The sequence below is a fragment of the Notamacropus eugenii genome, chromosome 4 (assembly GCF_028372415.1).
Source record: "Notamacropus eugenii isolate mMacEug1 chromosome 4, mMacEug1.pri_v2, whole genome shotgun sequence".
Taxonomy (NCBI): Eukaryota; Metazoa; Chordata; class Mammalia; order Diprotodontia; family Macropodidae; genus Notamacropus; species Notamacropus eugenii.
In genome coordinates, this window is record NC_092875.1 from 107,209,432 (window position 1) to 107,234,221 (window position 24,790).

At 38.9% G+C, this 24,790-nt stretch overlaps 1 protein-coding gene across 1 annotated transcript in view; it reads right to left on the reverse strand.

Moving 5' to 3' along the window:
• TG (thyroglobulin) overlaps positions 1-24,790 on the reverse strand; it is a 366,261-nt gene that overhangs the window by 247,510 nt on the left and 93,961 nt on the right. The window contains exons 23-27 of the mRNA XM_072606558.1: positions 23,302-23,418; positions 20,254-20,369; positions 16,853-16,961; positions 5,721-5,918; positions 1,682-1,849 (exon numbers count right to left, since the gene is read on the reverse strand). Coding sequence (XP_072462659.1) covers positions 1,682-1,849; positions 5,721-5,918; positions 16,853-16,961; positions 20,254-20,369; positions 23,302-23,418 — 708 coding nt within the window. The remainder of the gene's footprint in view (positions 1-1,681; positions 1,850-5,720; positions 5,919-16,852; positions 16,962-20,253; positions 20,370-23,301; positions 23,419-24,790) is intronic.

A 24,790-nucleotide genomic window follows, 5' to 3' on the forward strand; every position in this document is an offset into this window, starting at 1 on the left:
TTTGCCATTTCCTTCTCCAGCTCATTTTACAGATGAGGAAACTAAGACAAAAAAAGGTTATGTGACTTGCCCAGGGTCACCCAACTAATAAATGTTTGAGACCAGATTTGAACTCAGGAAAATGAGTCTTCTTAAGTCCATCCCTGCCACTCTATCCACTGTATCACCCAACTGCCTGAGCACCTATCAGGTACTGCCTTACTCCAGACACAACACTCCATCCACTAGTGTGCCACCTGCCTGCTGCTAAGGTTTCTTCTAGATATAAATCTTATTTTGGGTCACATTGGGGAAGTTTCTTAACCAGTTTGAAGGCATGATAAGAAGGATTCATTGCACATAGTATATGTCTTTTATCAGAATGTAACAGCAACATTTTCTTTTATGGGATTTTTCAAATTGCGGTGGGGAAATGTGTGCCAGTTCTACTTTCTTGGTATCAATTCCAAAAAAAAAGGATTTCACAAATTACATTTAAAACTAAAAAGAACCTTACAAATCACCTACTCCAGGGATTCTTAGCCTTTTTCCATGCTGTGGTTCCCCTTGGCAATCTGGAAGCCTATGGATGGTATTCTCAGAATGTTTTTAAACACATAAAACAAAATACATAAAATTACAAATAAAAAAGTGAAACAAAGAAATTTTTTTTTTCCTATCCAAATTCATGGACTTCCAAAGACCACTGACTTAGGTCAACTTCATTTTTACAAATGAAGAAACTGAGATCTATAGAGAGGAGCCAGAGGTCACACAGGTAAAAGGTAGGAAAACCAAGATTTGAACTGAGATCCCTTGACACCAAACCTAGGACTCTGCCTGTTGCAGGGGGTGGCACAGTGTATAGAGTCCCAGACCTGGAGTCATCAAGATTCACCTTCCTGAACTCAAATTGGCCTTAGACACTTACTAGCTATGTGACCCTGGACAAGTCACTTCACCATGTTTGCCACAGTTTCCTCATCTGTAAAATGAGCTGGAAAAAGAAATGGCGGACCACTCCAGTATCTTTGCCAAAAAAAACTCCAAATGAACATGGCTGAAAAGCACTCAGTCTATTAAATAGACTTTCACATGAACCCAACAAACATGAAATACAACTGATTTGAGGAAAGACTTTGACATCATTTGGATTGTACTAAATCATCTGATTTTCTAAAAAACAGTAAATAGACACAGCAGGACTTTATATTTTCTTCACCTCTCAGTCAATGGAGCAACCCTGTAGGTGTGGTTTGTTGTAGAAAAATAATCTATAAAAAGCTGGCCATGTTTTCATCAAGGATGCTCTTATTAGGAATGTAGACCATCTTCATAAATATTTTATAGAGGATAGTTAGAGGCTGGACCTGTGATTTTATTAGGATAGGGGGACTCCTGGAAAAGGAAGTTCCCTCTATCAGGGCAGGTGAACATCTTCTCAAATTGCCTGGGGGCAGGGATAGGTGACAGGCCAGGGTCACACAGTCAGTAAGTATCAGAGGCAGGAGCTTGATCTCAGGTCTTCCTGGCTCTAAGGCCAACTTTCTAGCCACTACTCCACAAAATTTTAAAGGCACAGAAAAAAAAAAAAGACATATGAGTTAAAAAAAAGAAAGATATGAATGTTTTCTCAGCAAATAAGACCCTTGCTCAGTACAGTGGTTAAAGGTTTAGGAAATACAGTGATGTGTTTACTTACTTCCTGTGAACTCTTGCCCTCCTAGGCTCAATACGAACTGCTTCTTCCTTGGGTCGTGCTTCACATTATCACATATGGCACGGCTCTGGACCTCTGTAGATGGCCTCCAATCATTTCTGTTGCAGAGCAGGACATCGGGGGAGCTCATCAGGTTACAGAGGATGGTACCTATACCATCAGGAAAAGAAACATTCAAGGTTAGAAAAGTGAAACGGTAAAAAGCCCAGAAGTGGAAGTAACAAGGTTAGGGTTCTAGTCCTGGCAATGCCACATTCTAGATGTATGACCTTGGACAAATCACTTTCTCTTCTCTGGGTTTCAGTTTCCTCACTTGCAAAATGGGTATGATGATAGTTTCTCAGGACTGCATACAAACTACTTTCCAGGGCTATTGCAAGTTTCAAATGAAACAAATGTATTTAAAGTGATCTAAAAATCATAAATGTTACAAAGTATTAGGGATTTCATTGTTGTTATATAGAAACTGGATTTCTGAGTTATCAGAGGGCTAACTGAACAAAATGAATCATCAAGCTTAGGAATAACTGCTCACATTTATGTAGCGTTTTAAGGTATACAATTATTGTTCAATTGTGTCCAACTCTTCGTGACCCCATTTGGGGTTTTGTTGGCAGAGATACTGAATGGGTTTGCATTTCCTTCTCCAGGTCATTTTACAGATCAGGAAACTGAGGCAAACAGAGTAAAGTGACTTGCCCAGGGTCACATAGTCAGCAAGTATTTTAGGCTGGATTTGAAGTCAAGAAGATGAATCTTCCATACTTTCAGGCCCAGAACTCTATCCACTGCACCACCTAGCTACAAAGGTGCACAAAGAACTTTACGAAAGTGTCTCATTTGATATTTACAACAACCCCGGGAAGTAGGCTCCCATTTTACAGATGAGGAAACTGAGGCAGGCAAGTTAAATGACTTGCCTAAGATCACACAGCTACTAAATAACTGAAGTCACATTTGAACTCAGGTCTACCTTACTCCTGATCTAGTGTTCTATCTGCCAACATAAGACAGAGTAAAGGGAGAGAGGAAAAAATAGATTTATATTACTTTAAAAAATAAGAATAGGGAAGTAGTAGGTGGCAGGTAGTAGAGGGTATGATGACATTGTTGCATATAATTTCACATTCAATAAATGTTAATTAAGCAACCGACATATTATATGCTAGGCCTTGTGCTAGTACTGGGGTTACAAATTTTAAAAAAGAGAGTCCTTACCCTCAAAAAGCTTATAATCTAAAATGGAAGACAACCCACAAAACGGAAACTGAAAAGTGGGGTGGGGAATTGAGTTAAATGTATCGTTGTTGTTGTTCAGTCAAGTCCAACTCCTTGTGATTCTGTGGATCATAATGTAGCCAATGTTGTCTATCTTTTCTTGGCAAAGATATTGGAGTGGCTTGCTGTTTACTTCTCCAGTGGATTAAGGCAAACGGGTAGAGTCTTGCCCAAGGTCACACAGCTGATAGGTGTCTGGGACTGGATTTGAATTCAGGTCTTCCTGACTACAGGCCCAGCACTCTATCCACTGAGTCACCTAGCTGCTTGCAAAATGTATCATTAGTTTAACTTAATGACTTTGCTTTGTTACAAAAGACCTCTCAGAGTGGGGGAAATGGGTAAATATTTGTAATACAGAAACAGAATACACCATTAAAACTTAAAAAAAAAAATTTCCTAGAGTTCAAAGACTGGCTAGATGGCTATTTCAAGACCTACGTACATTTTTATGTCCATGACATCAGGAGCTCTGGGTTCAAGTGCTGACTTTGTCACTTAGTAGCTGTGGGTAAATCACTTAATTTTTCTCACTTCCCTTACCTGTAAAATGGGTGCGATAATAGTTACATATTTCCTTCACAGTTCTATGGTGTGATAATTGGATATTATAACAAATGTAAAAGTGCTTTGTAACTGTAAAACAATCCAAAAATTTCAATTCAATAGAGGCTGATTGGGAAGACCAAAGGGGGAAAATAGAATTAAACAATTGGCAGGTGTTCTTCCCTCTCTCTGAGACCTCAGAGCAGAAACACACTTCGCTTTATTATCTTTCCAGCCCAGTGCTGGCCCCTCTCAAGTCAATGGGAGCTCTGTGTGTGGGGAAGGAGATATCCATGGGCGGTGATTAAGGCCTGCTCAGTTTATCCTAACATGCCCTGCTTTAGCTGTGGCCCAGTGCACAGAGGACCAGATCATGCTACCGAAGTCAACTTCAAAGTGACACCAGCTGAAATGTAAGGAGATGTCATAAAGTTTAACTCAGGAAATATCAGTGGAAACCAGACCTTCCGAGGGAAGGGAATAAGGGGTGGAAAGCTTTTCCCAGGACCCAAATGGCACAAGCCCAGAGACCTAAATGGTATTACAGGGAAAGTCACAAGGACCCAGCAGGAAATTGGGCCTGCTTCGAGCCGGAACTGGCCCAAGTGTTTTTAAATACTTCAATTAAATTCCAAGCTTGCCAATAGGATGAGCCTGGGAAACACATCTGCCTATATTGAAAAAAAAATATTTTTAAGAGAGGAGAAAAAAGTAAAATTTTCACTTTGGAATCCTAGAGGTTGTTAAGCCTATATCCTATTACATTTTTTTAGGCATTAAACTTGGAGAAAAATGGAAGTTAAATTTTGGCCAAAAATTCCTCTGAAATAGACTCCTTGAGCTGACTATTCCATGGAAGAAAAAATTATTTCCCCATATGATCTTAAGGAAAAAATGAATAAACTTTAAATAGCCCAAATGGTGTGTGGCATATAGTAAAGCAGCTATGGTATTGGCTTAATATGTACAAGGAGTGAGGGAGCCCAGGGAAGCAGTCAGAAGGCTTCAGGTCTAGATCCATTTCTACCACCAACCAGTCACTTCATCAGAAAGAATGTATTTAGTGCTTGCTCTGTGCCAGAACTACACTAAGCACTGGAACAGGGGGTAAAATAAAAACAGCCCCTGCCCTCTAGATGCTAAAATTGGCTACGTCAAAGATAGGTGTGGATTACGTAGGTGTCAATTAGTGATCTTACTGGGGACTATACTAGCAGCTGGGGGGAAAGGAAGTTTAGGAAATGTCTCCTGCAGAAAGTGGGACTTGAGCTAAGACTTGAGGGTACCCAAGGAAACTGACGCTGAGATGAAAAGTATTCCTAGTATGGAGGACAGTTAGTACAAAAGCATGGAACTAGATTACCCAAGGCAAATCATTTCATGTCTCTGGGCCTCAGTTTTGTCATCTGTAAAATGAGGTTGGATGATACCTACTCTGCCACCATACAGGGTATTGTGAGGATAGATGGTGCAGATAATAGAACATAGGTCCTGGAGTTAGGAATATCTGAGTCTGAATGTTGCCTCAGATCCTTACTAGCTGTGTGATTTTGAGCAAGTCAGCCTCTTTGGGCCTCAGTTTCCTCATGTGTAAAATGGAGATAATAATAGTACCTAGCTTACAAGGTTTTAAAGATAAAATAAGATATTATATATAAAATGCTTTGAAAACCTAAAGCCTATTTTTTAAAAAATAATAACCTACAATTCTACTGAATTTTATAGCCTGCAATTCACTTTACTAACAATGACTTTGTGAAGTAGATAGTATTATTATCTCCCTTTTACAGATGAGAAAACAAAGAAGCAATTTGCCATATGACTTGCACATAGTGGGTGCTTAAAAAATGTTTATTGATTAACTGACTACTAAGTGGTAAAGCCAAGATGCAAAACCCACATATTCCAATTTCAAATTTAGTTCTCTCTTTCATGCTAAATAAAGAATTTGTTATAAGTTCTTTATATGATCTAAGGTCCCTTCTGGGTCTAATATTATAAGACTCTATGATTCCAAATGTTTAATAGATGCAGGTCACTGTTCACAATGAGGGTTGGGGGTCAGATAAGAGAAATTATTTGGATCCGTATGAATCCATCAGCATGACCATAGAAGCAATTCAAATCATCTCCTTCACTTCTGGTGAACCAACAGCCTCTCCACACACTAAACCTAACATTTTAATGTGAGTGTTACCTCCTCCGAGCAAAGTCTGAGTGAGGATGAAGCCATCACAACAGGGTTCTCTGTCACAGGCCAGGCGGCAGTACAGGTGAGTATCTGTCAGATTAGCTCCATCAGCTGAGAACATGATGGACTGGTAGACTCCTGAGAGAGTATTCTGGAAATCCATTTTCTCATATGTTTTCTGACCAGATGTGGTGAATTCATACCCTAAGACATCAGAAAGGAGATAAACGAAGAAATTTCAAAACCTTTGCCACATATAGTAACATACTGACATTTCAGAGAATTCACAAAATTGTAAGATCACAGAATATCAGAAATGGAAGCACCACAGAGGACTTCTAGTACAATTCATGCTGGACCAGGAATCCCCCTCATAGTAACTCTAGGAAATGATCATTCAAAGACCTCAAGTGATAGGGAGTTCACCATCTTCTGAGGCAGTTTATTTCACTCACAGAGAGTCTTAATGATTAGGATGATTCTCTATCTCCCTTTCTGAAACTTCCATCAATTTTACCGGGGGAAGGACTAGGAGGTCCCAAAGGAAAAGACTGGGTGGTTAGGGGGAGGAAGGGCTGTTGGTGATGGTGTTAGTGCACAGAAAGTCCCTTTTCATAGAATAACAGAAGGAGAAACTGGAGGAAGGTCTATTCATGAGGTTAGATTGCAACTTCTATTCCTAAGGGTCCAATAAATATCCTTTATATGAGTGTAAAGAGGCCCTATGGTATGGTAACAGGAAAAAGTCAGAGACTCAAGGTCAAAAGACACCAGAGCTTAAAACTGATCGCTCACAATGATTAGCTGGGCTACTATGGAGAAATAACATAATTTCTTTGAGCCTCAGCTTCCTCATCTGTAAAATGTAGAAAATAATACTTAAGTTACCAAAACTCAAATGAGGTAACTATACAAAACACTCTATGAACCTGGAAGCTCTACATCAATCAGCCAACAGGCATTTGTTAAACCATTAACTGTGTTTCAGGTATAGGTAATGCAGACATTCAGAATGAAACAATCCCTGTTCTTGATGTTTGCCTGCCATGGTTAGTAATGTTTGCATGATCTGCTGTGCACGGCTGTGGTTATGGAAGTTCTTTGCCAGCCATAAAGGGCTAAAGGAGTTACTCTCATTCTATCTGTCAATCTGTCAGCACCCCCTACTGTCCATTTTGGACTTGCCTAAGTCTTCATCTCCCTTCTCCCTCACACCACACAACACTCTAGGGTCCCAAAGCAAATGCTCTTTGAATTTTTTCACACATGGCCCAGTTGAGAGCCATAAATCACAGGCTAAATGTGCCACTGGCCCATTTACTACGTATGACTCAGTTTCCCCATTTATAAAATGAGCACAATCTCTTTTCCTAGAGATGCAGTGAGAGTCAATTAGATCATTACACAAAGCTCCCTGTTGTCCAGTCACTTTTCAGTTGCGTCTGACTCTGTGACCTCCTTTGGGGTTTTCTTGGCAAAGATATAGGAGTGATTTGCCATTTCCTTTTCCACATCACTTTACAGATGAGGAAACTGAGGCAAATAAGGTAAAGTGACTTACCCAAGGTCACATTGCTAGCAAGTAGCTGGATTTGAACTTGGGTCTTCCTGACTCTAGGTCCAGTACTCTATCTACTGTGTTGTTAGCTGCTCTTATACACAAAGCTAAATTTCCTCAAGGGAGGCCTTTTATTAAGTTGCACTTCCACCCATCCTTTAAACTCTAGTTAAATGTCACCTCTGTTAGGATCCCACCTTTGGTAAGGAAGAATCTTCCTTCCCTCCCCAGATGTCACATTTCATACAACTCTTCTGGAATCTTTATATTTTTTTTTTGGAATTTTATTTGTTTGTATATATGTCATAGTCCCCTCAGAAGCCCCGAGTTCTCACCTACTAAAAGCTGGAGAAGTACTATATACCCCAAAACATTTATAATAATACCTTTTCATGATAGGAAAGAAGTGTAAATAAAGTAGATGTCATTAATTGGGGAATGGTTAAACATTGTGACACATGGATGTAATGCAATGCCACTTGGTTGTAAGAAATGACAAACATTAATAATAGTAATATCTAGCATTTCTATAGCACCATAAAGTTTGTAAAGCACTTCCCAAATATTATCTCATTTGACACAACAACCTTGAGAGGCAGGTACCATTATCATCCCCATTTTACAGACGAGGAAAAGGAGGCTAGGAGAGGTTAAGTGACTTGCCCAAAGTCAAATAGCTAATAATGTATATGAGGTGAATTTTGAACTCCATATCCAGTACTCTATCTATGGTGCCACGTAGATGAGGAATACAGGAAAGGATAGAAGGGTCTGTACAAACTGAAGAAAAGTGAAGTGAGCCGAGCCAATATGAACAAAAACAACAGCGATGTGAATCGATAGAATAGTAACCACAAAACATTCAATAATGAACATTGTGAAATTATAAAGAATAAAGAAAAGCTATGAGGAGCCCCTTTTGCAGGGAGGTAGGGAGCCCATGGGTATGAATCATGGCAAATAATGTCTAAATGTTTCAACGTATTGATTAGGTTTGCTGATTTTTTTACCTCTCTTTTTCTTACCCCGCCCCCCCTTGGAATAACAAAGACCTGCGTTCTAATCCAGCCTCAAATATTTGCTAGTTATGCAGTCCTGAATGAATCACTGAGTCTTCCTAGTTTCATTATCTGTAAAATATAGCAGATAGTAGCACCTATCTTATAGGATTGTAGTGCTGCTTAAATGAGATAACATTTGTAAAACACTTTACAAACCTTTGTATAGCCCCTAAAGCTACATTAATGCTACCTATTATGATTAGATATTATTAGGTGGTTCAATGGATAGAGGGACAGGCCTGGAGTCAAGAAGACTCACCTTCTTGAGTATAAATCTGACCTCAGACGCTTATTAACTGTGTGGCCCTGGGCAAGTCACTTAACCTTGTTTGCCTCAGTTTCCTCATCTATAAACTGAGATGGGAGAAGGAAACGGCAAACTATTCCACTGTCTTTACCAAGAAGACCCCAAATGGGGTCACAAAGAGTTGAATGTGACTAAAAACAACTGAACAACAACTAATTATTGTTATGAGGGGTGGTTGTCTATGAGGAGAAGGAAGAGTGGCACAGTAGAAATCTAAACAATCTAAAAATAAAAATATTAAAATATTTTTTAAAAAGTTAAGGAGGTAATATGATAATAATGAAAAGGGAGCTCGGTTTGGGAGCCTAAATAATTTTGTCCAAGGATCACTTGTGGTCTGTGGGTTCTTAGACAAGTTCCTTAGCCTATATGGGCCTCGGTTTCCTCAACAATAAAATGAAGGGGTTGGAAGTCATGACCTCTAAGGCCATCTTTTTTCTCTAAATCTAAGATCAGATGATTCTATCAAGTTTTCAAGTGGAGGCTGGGTGAGACCACTTATTACAAATAAGACTAATTAGAAAACCTGAGAGATCCCCCTCCCACTTTCAGATTCCATGATTCTGGGAATCTAAACTAGAAAGTAAGGTCTATGAAGGCAGAGGCTATTTCATCTAAAGTTTATGCCTGCCGTGTAGCGCTCAGCAATATAAAGAAAGTGCTTAAAGAAGGCACCAAGATAAAGAAAGAACAGATAGTTTTTTAAAAATAAGAGAAAAAAAAATCTGTCCCACCTTGCTTGAGAATGACTTTCCAAGTCTGAGATTGTGTGTTTTCATTTTTAGTCCCCCTGATTTTCACCTTTTCCTTCTGCATCCTCTTTTTTCTCCCCATTTTACAAACTATAAATGAGAGGTACCCCTTCAAAAGGTTCCTCTGCCCCTAATCAGTTCTGCGCAAGTGTTCCCTCAGGCTGGCTCCTGAGCCTTGGTTTTTTGTTTTTGTTTTTTTTAACTACTCCAAGGCACAACCTTGTGTGTTTGGGTTTGGTTTACAAAATAAGTCTTTTTGATTGTGTAGACTCTGAACTCTTCATAACCGCTTTTGGGCTTTTCTTAGCAAAGATAGAGGAGTGGCTGGCCATTACCTTCTCCACTCATTTTACAGATGAGGAACTGAGGCAAACTGGGTGAAGTGACTTGCCTAGGGTCATGTAGTCAGTAAGCATCTGAGGTCATCTTACATGCAATTAAAAACATGAGACTAGGGTTCTGGAGAGAAGTGAAGGGTTCAGCTTTAGCTGTGGGAGTCACCTATCCAGAGGTGATAACTGAAGATGACATCATGGGGGGAAAAGAGTATAGAATGCCCAAAACAGAACCTTGGGGGAACACATGATTACAGTGGAGAAAGGAAGAGTGGGCTGTGAAGGAGACAGAAAAAGAATGTTAGAGTTTACCTTTGGCAAAATTATACTATAAGAATGTTTCTTTAAAGCACCTTCCCACCTCCCTTTTGAGTGTCTGCTCATCTAATTCTGGCCTTCCCTAGCATTTATGCTGACCTATAATATATTAACTCATGCCTACAGCTTCCCCGCCACACCTTCCTTTCTTAGAAAAGTTCTTATGGTCCCGAAATACCCTCTTCTAAACAGTACTCCCCATTCTTCAGTGGGGGTGATCTCAGCTAACTGTACTCTTTAGGAAGAAAGGAATCTGATGAAATTAATTGAACTAAAGCTGAATAGCTGGTACCTTGATATTTTCATGCCCTGAAGGATAAATAGAACAAAAAAAAATAATCTAATCTAGTATAAAAGAAAGTACTAAAATGGGAATTTAGAAACCTGGGTTCTAGTGCAATTGAGATATTAGCCAGTCATGCCATTTGTGGCAAGTGACCTCTTGATCCTCCAATATATCTTAGAGGGTTTGACTAGAAAATTGATCAATCACCAAGCATTGAGGAGAGATCTATTATGTGTCAGGTATTGGGTGGGTGAGGTGATGAGATACATACCAATACATCTTTAAGGATTTTTCTAACTCTAATAATCTGTGATGGACTCACTGTACTAATCTTTTTGCTTTTATTTGTTTCCCTATTCCTTAGCACAGTGTCTGACACATAGTAGGTCCTTAAATTCTTGTTTACTAGACTTGACTTGAGTAGAGTGTTGGATTTCCAATCAGGAGATTTTGGTTCTAGTTTGAAATACCTGTCCTTCCTTATCTCTGCCTGAGACAAGCTCTTCTTTCAAGATTCAACTCAAGCTCTACTTTCCTCCTCGCATCTTTTAGTTCCTCAGTTTCCTCATAGTTATTTTACATTTATTCTTTAAATACTTATAATACATACATGCTATCTCCCTTCTGAAAGCAGAGACTTTCATTTTTTGTCTTTGTGTCCCCCGAACCTAAGACAGTTCTTGGCGCATAGTAGGTATCTAAAAAGGGCTTGTTGATTAATTGATTCATTCAAGGCTCAACCTCACCACGTGATCTTGAACAAATTATTTCACCACTCTTATCCCTGGTTTCCTCATATACAAAAGGAACATAATAATACTTTTGGTTCTAGTTGTTGTTCAGTTGTGTCCAAGTCTTCATGACCCCATTTGGAGTTTTCTTGGCAAAGATACTGGAATGGCTTGCCATTTTCTTCTCCAGCTCATTTTACACATGAGGAAACTGAGGCAAACAGGGTTCAGTGACTTGCCCAGGGTCACGCAGCTAGTAAAGTTGTGAGAAAAATGATTCTTGAACTGCAACATGCCATAGTCATGTTATTATAATAATTAATATTCATATAGCTCTTTAATGTTTTCAAAGCAGTTTTCAAATATTGTCTGATATGATCCGCAAAACAGGCCTGGAGCAGGTGCTCTGCTTCTCCTCATTTTACAGATGAGGGATCTGAGGCTCAGAGAGATCCAAAGAAAATCTTGGCCCAAAGTCAGAGACAGCTTTTGGACTCAGATCTTCCTGATTCCAGGTCCAGCATGTTATCCCCTAATAGAGGAATGTAAAGCTGAGTGACTGATCAATGGAAAATATTGGGGCGGGGGGCATGAAAAGCCTTTCAAAATCCCACAAATTCTACTATTCCACATAGACATGGTCAATCTTGCCACCTACTATAGAGTTGGCTAAGGCCCTGGGATTTAGTGCCAATGTCATCATGCCCCTGTCCTAGCCACCTTGTTCTCCCACTCCCAACTGCATTAGCTGATGACTCAGGCTTTCCTGGACAGAATCTGATCTTACAGTTTTCCCATCATACCTCATACAATATTGGAAGTAAACCGCATAAGGGAAAGAGGGGCTGCTAACAACAAGGTCCCTGTCTTACCCTTACATACAGTTTCTACTCTTTCACTCTCAGTCCCTGATATATTTCTGGCTGTCACCATAATGCATCATGGTTTCCCAAGTCTCAGCCCTATCCATTCACAATCACCTTAAGGTGACTCCCTCTCTACTCTCCTGCCGAGTCTCAGACTAGTACACTGCTGAATTTCTGTACTCACACTCACCCTTCCTTATCCTCTCTATTACTTACTATGCATGTGTGTGCACACACACACACACACACACACACACACACACACACACACACACACACACACACACACACACACACACACACCTCTGATTCTCCTTCCATGTTACCCAGTCATCTCTCCCAGCCCAGTCTCTCAAAATACCAGGTGACTTATGTTAGCATTGGGGTTACCACTTAAATGCTCCTAAATTTACCCCGCTCCCACCATGAAGTTGCAGACAATTGCTTTCCCCCACAGCCATGCTCATCATATGGTTAGCAATGGGGTGCAATCTTGAGATAGAGGTCTATCTGTGTACCAAATTCAGATTCAACATTGATTAAACATCTGCTGTGTATAGAACTTGTCTAAGGCATTTCCTTTTGTCCTTTCAGCCCCAAGGCAGCCTGACATGAGGGCTGTTCCTTGGCCTACCTTACTTTCAGTACCCTCAATGGGCATTTGTCTCAAGGAGGGTCATGCATAACAACAAATGTTATTATATATTTTGCTTAGAAGCAATTAGCTTCTTTATATAATTTTGAGAAAGGAAAATAGAAATGACTTCTCTTGCCATTGTTTCTAAAATGGCACACGTTCAATACACGTACTTACTTCTTTTATGACCTCAGGGGAGCCATAATCTTTCTGGGCCTCACTGTCCTGATTTGTAAACTGAGGGGGTTACATGTCATGATCTCTCAGGTCCTCTTCAGCCCTATACCTATGTTCCTCTCACACAATAACAAACAAAAAAGATCTTAGTAAAATGAAATTGCATTTTCTGAAATCAAGAGCAAAGGCGAAGCTGTTATTTTTAAAGAACTTTTTTGTTCCTCCTAAGAAAGCAGAATTTGGACTCCTGTGCTTATAAATGCTTTACTTAAAAAAAAAAATCCATCAGTAAAAATAATCAGCATAAAAATACTCAGGCAACACCTCCAGGTTGCTTGTTACCATGGCATTCAATCTTAGAAATGAGAGATTTGAAAATCCAATTACATGGTGCCCACTCCCTTGTGTACCCTCTGCCAAGGCAGAATCGAGTAGCCAGGCAGCAGATGAACCTGACATGGAAGAGAAAATATCAGAGTTGAAAGAGACCTCAGAGGTTGTCTCACCTGACCCTTACCTGAAGCATTAGAAAAATGAAAATAAAAATAGAAAATTCATAAAGTATGACCCTTGATATTAGCCAAAAATGGTAGCACTGGTCAAGTGAGGGCACAAGCCTGGGAAACACTCAGCTTATTACTTGCTTTGCTGGTTACTTGTTCCCAGCACCCAGAGGAGCTTAATCTGATGTGGGAAATAAGAGAAAGACTCAGAATTTAGAGCTTTTTTGCGTGTTGTTAGTCATTCAGTCATGTCCACATGGACCGTAGTATGCCAAGCCCTTCTATTCTCCAATATATTTTAGTCTGTCCAGGTTCATGTTCATTTTTTCATGACATGATCTATCTATCTCATCCTCTGCCATCCCCTTTTTCTTTTGTCTTCAATTTTTCCCCAAATCAAGGTCTTTTCCACTGAGTCCCATCTGCTCATTGTATAGCCAAAATCTTTAAGCTTCAGTTTCAATAGCTGATCTTCTAGTCAATAGCCTGAATTGATTTCTTTAAGTATTGGCTGATTTGATCTCCTGACTGTCCAAGGCACTCTGAAAAGTCTTCTCCAGCACCACAATTCAAAAGCAGTTTTCCTCACAGTCATACATTCTACTAGAAAAACTATAACTTGGAAGCAATCTCACAAGAGATGTCCAGTCTTATTATTTTATAAAGAAGAGACCCATGAAGATGACAGAGGTCACAGAGGTGGTAATGGCGGATGCATAATTCTTTGCATTCCTGGTGTAAGTTGAATTGAAAGACACAGTCTGTCTTTGAGGGTTATGAAGTATCCTGCCTAGGGGCAGGGCCCATGATGAGTTGACATATAGAGATAGATAGGACTTCCATTTTCTAGCTTTATGATTCTGCAACCCAATGAGATACTGAATAATAAGCAGGGGTTAGTAGGATGCTGGTACCATGGTGAGCTTTGCTGCTATGAAATCTTTCAGCACTGATGGACTTTCCCTGAAGTTTGGGGAACTTGCTCTAGGCCACCTTAGACACAGCAACACTTTAGTACTGTAAGATTTTGTGCTTTCCTCCTGATGTTGATCAAACACCTCTTTCTGAGCTGATGGGCAGCCTTCCAGAGTCTTTGTGGCCAAAAAACTCATCACCTAGACACTGATTTGGACCCAGAAATAAAGTTATCAAATATGGGTAGGATGATCATAGGACCATGAACATGCAATCTACAATGGGACCACACTGAGTAACTTAGCAGAGCTTGGGGTAAGATTGGCCAAAGATCTAGTTCTGAGATACTATTGGTGGTATAGCAGACAGAGCACTGCACCTGGATTTAGGAAATCTGAGTTCAAATCTGGCCTCATACACCTACTAGCTCTTTGACCCTGGGTGAGTTGCTTAATCTCTATCTGCCTCAATTTTCTCATCGGTAAAATAAGGATTAGATTACAAGAGTGCCTACTTCCCAGGGTTGTTGTGAGGAGCATATCGGTAAAGGATTTAGCATAGTAAGTAGTGCATAGTAGGTGCCTTTCCCTTCCCCCTGCTGTGGTTGTCTTTTTGAGCCAGAAGTTACCTCCACACCCCAATGGAAGAGAACTTTTATATTATCCTCAAAATAATAACTCTCATTTCTATAGTACTGGAGGTTTGATCAAACACTTTTGTCACAACATTCCTGTGAAACAGAGAGTACAGACAAAGGAGAGAACAAACATCCATTAAACACCTATTAAAGGTCAGGAGCTGTGCTAAGCTTTATATATATCTTATTTGATCCTCCTAATACCTCAGGGAGATAGATGCTATTTTATTCCCATTGTACAGTTGAGGAAACTAAAGTAGACAGAGATTATGTAATTTATTCAGAGTCATACAGTTAGGTAAGTGTCTGAGATTAGATTTGAACTCGGGTCTTCCTGTCTCCAGGTCCATCACTCCCTCCTGCACCACCTAGCTGCCATGTATGAAATGATCATCTAGTCTAAATTCTCTCAGTTTGAAGATGAGGTAATTCAATCTTCCAGCACAGTGACTCACTCCAAGTCATAGTAGAATGGTAGAGGTGGGATGATGTGCATTGATAAAACCTCACTCATCTATGCTTAGAAGAGAATGTCCACCTCAATCAATCCATAAGCCATTGTTAAGTTAAGCACAGGAAATATGATGAAAAAAAGGAGACAGGCCTTGCCCTGAAGTAGCTTACGTTCACACTCATTTTTTCCTTCCACCCTTAGATGGAATCCTTCAATAAGGAGGCTACCTCTGATGAGGTAGCAAATGCAAGTAGTTATAACCATAATCGCTTCCATTTCTCTATTTCGTTATGACTTACAAAGTTGCTCACAAATCTAAGTTCAAGTGTTAATAAGTGTTAACACCACCTTTTTCTAAGTCAAGAGATGAAAGTTCAGAGCCATTAAGTGACTTCCCTAAGGTCTCACAGACTCCCACAACTTCAGAGTTGAAAATAATCTCAGTGGTTAAAAGAGAATCCCCGCTACAAACCTCCTGAGAAATGCTCATTCGACCTAAAAAGATTGAATTGATCCTGTATCATTTCCTTATTGACCCTATTTACAATTAATTGATTTTGTTCCTTAACTGCTTGTCATCCCTCTTTTTCTCCCCACTTAGATCAGAGATTCAGCTGGTCTGCAATGGAATAAGTTTAAAAATCCAGCTCTCTTGCTAATCACTGCTCTATTCTTGCCCCAAGAAATTCAGCCTTAACCTTGAGGGATGCATCTGAACACAAGGGACTTGGAGCTTGCATCTTTACACCACCAAGCTGTCCTTCAAGGATATCTCATTTGCTGTCCTTCAAGGATATCTCATTTGCTGTCCAAGAAGTCTGGTCCATTGTCTCTAAATCTTGCAGCTGCTCTCCAACAATGAACACATCTTAATCAGAAGGGGGAAGAAGGGGTCATTGCTAGACCCTCATCACCAAACTTGCAATCAATCATGTTGTCTCCAATCCCAACTACCCAAATCTGTTCTTTGTTCTGTTCTCCCTAAAACCTAGAAAAGGGGAGCTGTCCTTTCTCTTGGGGACATTGCCATAAATGGAGCCAAGTCATTGACCCTTTATTATCAAGTGGCATGCCCCTGTTAATAAAGGATATCTTGCTCAGAGAAACTTTCTCCAAGTATACTTTTTTTTGTTAAATTTCAATCATAACAAACCTTTTCCCTGGAATGGAAGTTTCAGAGGGATGACCATACCCAAAGCATTGGACCTTAAAGGTCACTGAGTCCAACTTTACAACTAAGGAAACAGACTCAGAAAGATTTAGTGACTTGTCTAGGATCACACAGCTAGTAAGTCTTCAAAACAGGATTTGAACTCGGGTCTTCCAGACTCTAAGCCAAGAGCTTTAACTATTGGACCACTTAGATCAAGGTCAGAGACTGTGTATTATGTTGCGTATACATAGTGAGCCTTCAGTAAATATTCATTTACGACATGGGAGAACCTACCTCTCGTCCACATCCTTCTGACTTTTTACATAAAACCACTTTCTTCAGAAATACATTCTAATTCAGCCCCAATTCAGAGTCTCTCTAAGGATATCCCAGTGCTAAGAAGGTGAATCACCTGCTGAGGCATTAAGGCATCCCCCTGAAACCATACCTTTTTTCAAATATACAGCCACAGATGATTTATCATTATTCTTCACTTTAAGAAGACAGTTCAACTGTTTAAAGCTGGTGGCAGCAGGATTTCCCAGGGCGTCTCGTTCCTGGGGAAAGAAAGAGTCTCAGTGATTGGTCCTCTAGTTCTTGGACAATGTTTGTCTCACTGCCCATTCCTTTTCTCCATGGAAATGCTGAAGGAGAAATAGCCTGGTAGGTGTCATTTAATCACGTCATAGGTGTAAGCTCTCTTATGATGATTGGGTGCAGGGAATTTTACAAATAAAACAGAAAACTTGGGAAGACATAACAATTGTCCAAGTATTTGAGGGACTACACATTATATAGGTGTTCAGTGAAGGCTAAATAACCACTCATTTGGGATGTTATAGGATGAGAATGCCTTTTCAGGTATGTGTTGGATTAGATGACTTTGGAGGTTCCTTACAACACCAAAAAAGTGGCATCTACTCAAATTACTATTATCACTTCAAGAGCAAGGACACTTCTCTAGCTCCTCAGTACATTTCTAGGGTTAGCTATAGGACAAACTGTAATGTGTATCACACTTTTTTGGTTCTTCCTTCCCATTTTCCCAGGCTTTCCTCCCTTTTCCCATGTACCCAGTTTCCTTATTGGGCACCAATTATGTGCCAGGCATTAGGAATATAAAAACTAAAATGAAAGTCTCCTACATTCCTAGAGCTTACATTCTAACAGGGGAAACAATTCACTAGCTAGCTAGCTATGTAACAAGATTTTCAGTCCTGTCCAACTCTTTATAATCTCACTTTTGGTTTTCTTTTTTTTTTTTTTCATTTTTGGAGGCAATTGGGTTATTTGGGGTTTTCTTGGCAAAGATGCTGAAGTGGTTTACCATTTCCTTCTCGACCCATTTTACATATGAGGAAACTGAGGCAAACAAGGTTAAGTGACTTGCTCAGGATCACACAGTTAGTAAGTGTCTGAGGACAGATTTGAACTCAGGAAGATGAGTCTTTCTGATACTAGGCCCAGCACTCTCACCACCGCATCACCTAGCTACCCCATCTCACTAGATGGTATATCTACACAGAGAAAGATATATCGACCTAGCTGTATCTATAAAAAGCACACAAGCAAATGTCTGTAGATAGCTATATATGTATATATTCATATACATGTGTATATCTGTATATATTTGTGGTGTAAGATATATTTGTGTGTAAATATGTATATATAAAGGTATATATACATATAAAGCTATGACAGACATATGGATATAACTACAGGTACAGATTTAGCTATAAAAGTAGATACAGATAAGGGTGTACTGGTAAATATTTAAAAGCCAGTTTTCTGGAAAAAGTACACATGACACACTTTAAGTTTAATCTTCTACATTGTTAACATTTTTCCATTACTTCCTTAAGTCTAGAAATCAACAAAACAATACATCAAGTCCTGATTTGTAGCATTTGCCAATTTCTGATGTGCAAATGCTCACATTGAAAATTTAATAATTGGCTCTCCTAAGCCAGTAGAAGTCAGCTACGGCATACCCCTGGCTATATAGATACAGTTTCCCCAATAGTATGTAAGGCATCCTAAGTCAGCCAGGTGGCACAGTGGATAGACAGAGAGCTAGATTTGAAATCAGGAAGACTTGAGTTTGAATCCTGCCTCAGATACCTACCAACTGAGTAACCCTGGACAAATTACATCATCTCTCTAAGCTTCAGTTTTCTTCATCTGAGAAATGGACATAACAGTAGCACCTAACTCTCAGAATTGTTGTGAGGATAAAATGAGATAACATTTGTAAAGTGCTTTGCAAACCTTAAAGCCTTATATAAATGCTAACTCTTGCTTTTGTATCCCCCCCGACTATTCCATTGTAGGTGCTTAATATCACAGAACTTCAGAGTTTAAAAGGACCTAAGTGTTAATAATATTTCAAGTTTTGCAGAATACTTCACTTATATAATCTCTTTTCACAGCAACCCAGTGTGGTAGGCGGAATTTACAGGAGAGAAATTTAGACTGAAAAATTAAGTGACTTGTCCAGGGTCACACAACAAATAAGTGCTTGAAGGCAGGATTTGAACTTCCTGGCTACAAGTTCAACATTCTACCTATTTACACATTTGTGTGTGTGCATACACATATACATACTTACACATAGATGAATGTGTATATCATATATGTATGTGTGTGTGTACACACATATGTATATAAGTATAGACAAAATATATACAAGGCAACTTTGGTGAGGAGGGGAAATCAGGGAAGGCTTCCTGTAGGAGGTAGAATTTGAGTTGAGCCTTGAAAGAAACTAGGGGTTTCAAGAGGTAACGGTGAAGAGGGAGTACATTCAAGGCATGGGCCCTCGGGAGCGCAAATATTGTTTTTAAATATTTTGGACTTTTAAGATAGTATTTGTTGTTTTTGTTAAAATTTAGAACTTTAAACATCAGTCCTATTTTAACAAGGCCTCTTAGAAACATCTATCTAAATGTAAAGGAGTGGATCTCTACTAAAGAGAACTTCTGACATTACACAGAGTGGGTGGGGAGCTATTTGGGGGTTTTTCTGTATCCTTGAAGTCATACATGGCACTAAATCTATGATCCTTTGCCACAAGAATAATATATTCATATTCATATTCAACATCATATATACAATCCCCTCTCCTCCAAAAAAACCTCAGTGGAACTTTTTAGTACAATTATTCTAGTTGGTTTTATGTGTGTATGTGTGTGTAATACACACATAGGTATATATATTATATATATTTATAATACATATACGTATATATCTAGTATTATGTATTAACATATTATTATATGTCACATATTCTAAGGCAATATATCCATATGATTACATAACTATATGCCATACTAATATATTATATATATTATTCTTGTTGGTAATATATTATATAGTAACTATATGTTTTATTAATATATGAGATTAATGCAACATAGTTATACAGTCATTAATAAAAGTATATTAGTTAATGATATAATAATTATACAGTTATATTCATATAGATTTTATATATATACATATTTCTCTATCCATCTAAGTTACCTCCTTTGCCTACACTAGGGGCTAACCCTGGTCTCTACCACCTACCAAATAATAGAGGACAAGGACACAGCACACAATAGGTGCTGAACATATATTGTGAACTAAGTTGATATTATTTGTGGTATTTCCCAAGAGATTTGGTCAATGGATGGGTTCATATGAACAGGCTTAGTTCACATGGTAATTTCTGTTTTAGGATTAGGTCTGGCAGGTTGATTTCCTTACTGAGTCAAACCAATATCTCCAAATTCGTAAAGTGCCATGAATTACAGACAAAGAGATCAGCAAGAATCAGTGTCAGACTGCAAAATAACTGGTTCCACTGACCTGACTGGAAGCTGTACAATCAATGTTGATAAATGTGCCAGCGTAGAAATCACATACAGCATCCGATCCAACCCCAGCCACTGTGAGGAAGGTGCAAGCCTCATCCATAGAACAGTCTAGAAACACCAGAAGAAAAAAGAAGAAACTCATACCTATAATACTGATTTATGGTCACAAAACACAGATCTTATCTGATTCTCATCACCACTCTATGAGGCAGGTGGGACAACTATTTTTTCCCCATTTTGCAGATGAGGAAATGGAAGCCAAATGACTGATTTGCCCACAATCTCACAAAAAGGAACCTTTGCTGGCCAAGAGGTATGCCCTTTTTGTCTTGAATTTTGGCCTTTATATTCTCAGTAGTGTCACTAGGCTCTGCTTCCAGAGTGATGGCTGTGCCTGTCAGGGTTTTCACAAAGATCTGCATCCCATTTCTAAAATGCACGACCAGAAGGAGGGTGGATTTTTTCTGGATATTGTAGTCATAGTAATAGTAATAGTAGCAGTATTAGTAGTAAACTAATAGTAATAGTAATAGAAGTGATAGTAATACTAGTAGTAGCATTAATAGCAATAGTATAAGTAATATTAGGAGTGAGACAATGGCTGGTGGTAATGTAGTAGCAGCAGCAGTATTAATAGTAATAGTAATACTACTAATAGTAGTGAAAGTGGCATAATTAGTAATAGTATTAATAATAATAGTAACTAGTAATAGTATAAATAACGATAGTAGTAATAGTAGTAGTAGTAGCAGTGTTCATAATAGTAGTAGCAGTAGCAGTGGTGGTAGCAGTAGTAACCCTTCAAATACTTGAAGGCAGCTATTACATCTTGCTTTGTCTCCTCTTTTCTAAGCTAAAGATTCCCAATTTTTTCAAATGATCCTCTTGTGGAATGACCATAGGATCACAGGACTATAGATTTAGAGCTTGTAGGAACATTTGAAGCCATGGAACCTAAGCCCTCATTTTATTGATAAGAAAACTGAGGTCCAGAGAGGTTAAGGGATTTTTCCAGAGTTACACACCATTCTGTTTACCCTTGCATTTTGGTGACTTGGCTAATTTCTTGTTCCTTAGGTTGAATTCTTAGAGTACTTCAACTGCCTTGTCGTCATTTGGGAAACATCAACATGAGACAATGGAAAGAACAGTGAACTGTTGTAGTCTTATATCTCCTACTAAAATACTTGTGACCATGAGTAAGTTATTTGACCTCTGGTGGTCTTGGTTTCATTATCTATAAAATGAAAGTTGTACCACATGCTCTTTAAGGCTCCCACAACTAAACAAACTTTGTTCTATAGTCTACATTTTTTGTCCCTTCCAACTCTGACTTTCCATGTTCTATGAGGAGTCTATTCAATTCTGATTTCAACAAAAGTAAATCTGGTATTTTATTGCTATCCATTTTTATGTTTGCTCTACTTTAATTTTTGAGATCATAAATTGTAATCAAAGGTGAAATGCCTATAAATTCTATCAAGAAATACCTTGATTTGTCATTGTCTGCTAGCTCTAAATAAAATGCTAGTCAATTTCATCTTTCAAATGGCCAGATTTTTATAGTTTTTAAGTGATTTTAATGAAACTTGGCATGTATTTGTAGACATTTGATTCCACATAGTGAGAATTCCAGAAGTTCAAGTGGACTTCCAGAATCTAGTAGGGGTAGCAAACCCACTATATGACCAGATTCAATGAGACTTTGAACTAGAATATACTAGACTAGACCAAAATATTGGACTGGATCTCATAAGCTCCATGTTATCTACAGAACTGATAAAGATTCCAACTTTAACTTCATCTAAGTAATTTCTAACAGTGTTGTATAATATAGAGCAAAGTACAAATTCTCTAGGAAAGTCAACTAGGGACATCCTTCTTGGTGGAACTCAAAGCATCAATGGTTCCTCTTTGAGTCCAATGATTCAACCAGTTTTGAATCAACCCCACTGTGTACTACTATCAGGATCACCTCTCTCTTCCTTGTCCCCATGTATGCCTGAGAAACCAACTGTCAGATTACTTTCTAAATTCTAGATAAATTATATATACAGCATTCTGCTAATTAAACCATCTCATAATCTTATCAAAAAGGAATTGGAGTCAGTCTAGTTCTCAATGAAGCCATGTTGGCTCTTTGTAATGACCTTTTTTTTGTATATGTTCAATAACTATCCCTTTTATAATAAAATCTAAAATTTTTCCAAAAGTCCAAATAGACCTCATGAGCCTAACATTTGCAGATTCCATTCTCTTTCCTTTTATTTTTTAAATGGTGACAGCATTCACCCTTCTCAAAACCTGAAGTGCATCTCCCTTTCTCCAGTCTTTCAAAGATCACTAGAAGTGGTTTAGCAATCACATCTGCCAGTTCTTTCAGTATGTTGGGACATGGTTCATCTGTATACTAGGTATTCATCCTAAGTATCGCATCTCAATTAGTCATTTTTGTACCATCGTTTTCAATCCAAAGATCTTTCTCCTTGACAGAGATGGTGAGTAATAAAACTACATTTCAAACCTGTGTCCTGTGAGCCCACATCTAAGTCTATTTCCAATATATCACAGCCTTCTGAGAAATTCTGTAGAGCAGGTGCTCTTATTCTTTAATTTTTTTTTTTTTTTGCTATGGACTCTCCTGGAAATCTGGTGGAGCCTATGGACCTCTTCACCCTCCCAGAAAATGTTTTAAAATTGTTGAAGGAAGAGTTAAACTTCATTAGAAGTTAGTGAAAATAAAGATGTATTTTTTTTCTCATTTAACTTCATGGCACCCCTGAAATTATAAAGGACCTCTGAGAGTCTGGGAGACCAAGGTTAAAAATCTCTGCTCTAGAGTTATAGCTTTTTTCCAAACACACCTGGGAAACAGCATCAGGAGAATCATAGGCTTCTATGGTAGCAGGGGCTGAGACCTGATGACACATACATTCTTCAAAGTACAACTGCTTCTTTGATTATTTTTTAGTGTGGAAAGTACAAGATAATCCCCGTGTTGTGACCCTCTCCTTTCTCTCAGGAACAACATTATTCTTACCTGAGAGGCACTGTATCAGTGGAAACTCTCCTTTTATGGTTTTAGATCGAACCACCATAGTATCATTGGCATTGAAGATAACCTTGTATTCTGGGGCTCGCTCAAATTTCTGGAGCACTAAAAGTAAAACAGACTGTTGAAATTTTCATGTGAAGGGGGTAAATATTCTATAAAGGAGTTAATTTGGGCATTAGGTCAGGAAGGAGCTAATCACACCAATCATCTTTCCACCTTAGACCCCTACATCAGGGATGTGGATACTTTCATACAAGTACATCTCGTTTCGTATGTTTCTGGGCATCTGATAGACCATTACTACTAGCCACACTTGAAAGGGAGAAGCAAGAAGGTGATATGGATAGAACTCTGGACTTGGAGTCAAAAGGCCTGGGCTGGTATACAGGCTCTGCCACTTAGAGTTAAGACATTAAAGAAACCACTTAACTAGTCAGGGTTGTCTAGAAGAGGAATAGGTTACCTCTAGGAGTTATAGGTTCTTCATTGGAGCTTTTAAAGAAGAGATTGGAAGACTTCTTGCTGGGGAAGTTGTGGATGGAATTAGTGCTCAGGTGGACTCAAATCCATCTGAGATTCTATGCTCCTGGAATTTCCTGGGTCATAATTTCCTTAATTATAAAATAGCAATAATAATCCTGGCCTTGGGTGCTTCACAGAGTTACTACTATGACCAAAAAGAATATGGATGATAACTGCCATTTATAGAGTTGTCTTAAGTTTACTAAGCAACAACACAACAACACATCAACCCTGGAAGCCTGTGCACATGTATTCTGTCTCTGTCTCCGTCTCTCTGTCTCTTTCTCTCTGTCTCTCTGTCTTTCTCTCTCTCTGTCTCTGTCTCTCTCTGTCTCTCTCTGTCTCTCTGTCTCTCTCTCTCTGTCTCTCTCTCTCTGTCTCTCTCTCTCTCTCTCTCTCACACACACACACACACACACACATGCACATACACACACATTCTCTTCATACTATTTCATTTTTCAAGGATCTGAGATTGCATCAGTGTAAGATCATGGTGGTTTTTTCCTCCACTGATGTTGATTATCTTAGTACATCGTCTTTCAAAGCTGCCTTTACCAAAATATCCATCACCTTGTATTCAGCCTGATAATGAGACTCACAGAATTTGGCAAGGTTAATCCCTAGACAATGAATATACAGACTCTCACTGAGCCTGCACTTGCAGCCTTTATCAACTTGGTTGGAACTGCCTTGCAATCCATTCCTTAGCCTTAGAGAACCTAGGATCACCTCCGCACCACAATGAGGCACTGAGTCTTTGGCTCCAAATGAGCATGAGCTAATATTCCTGTACACAAGATGTCCTGAAAAAAAACACTCTATAAAGAAAATCATCAGGTACTAATTAGTCTTCTGGCATGCAAATTGTCAGTTTAATCTTCCATCTGTTGAATTTCTGTAGCTTTAAATGTACTTATGTGTATCTTGGGACAGAACCAGAAGGTTCTTC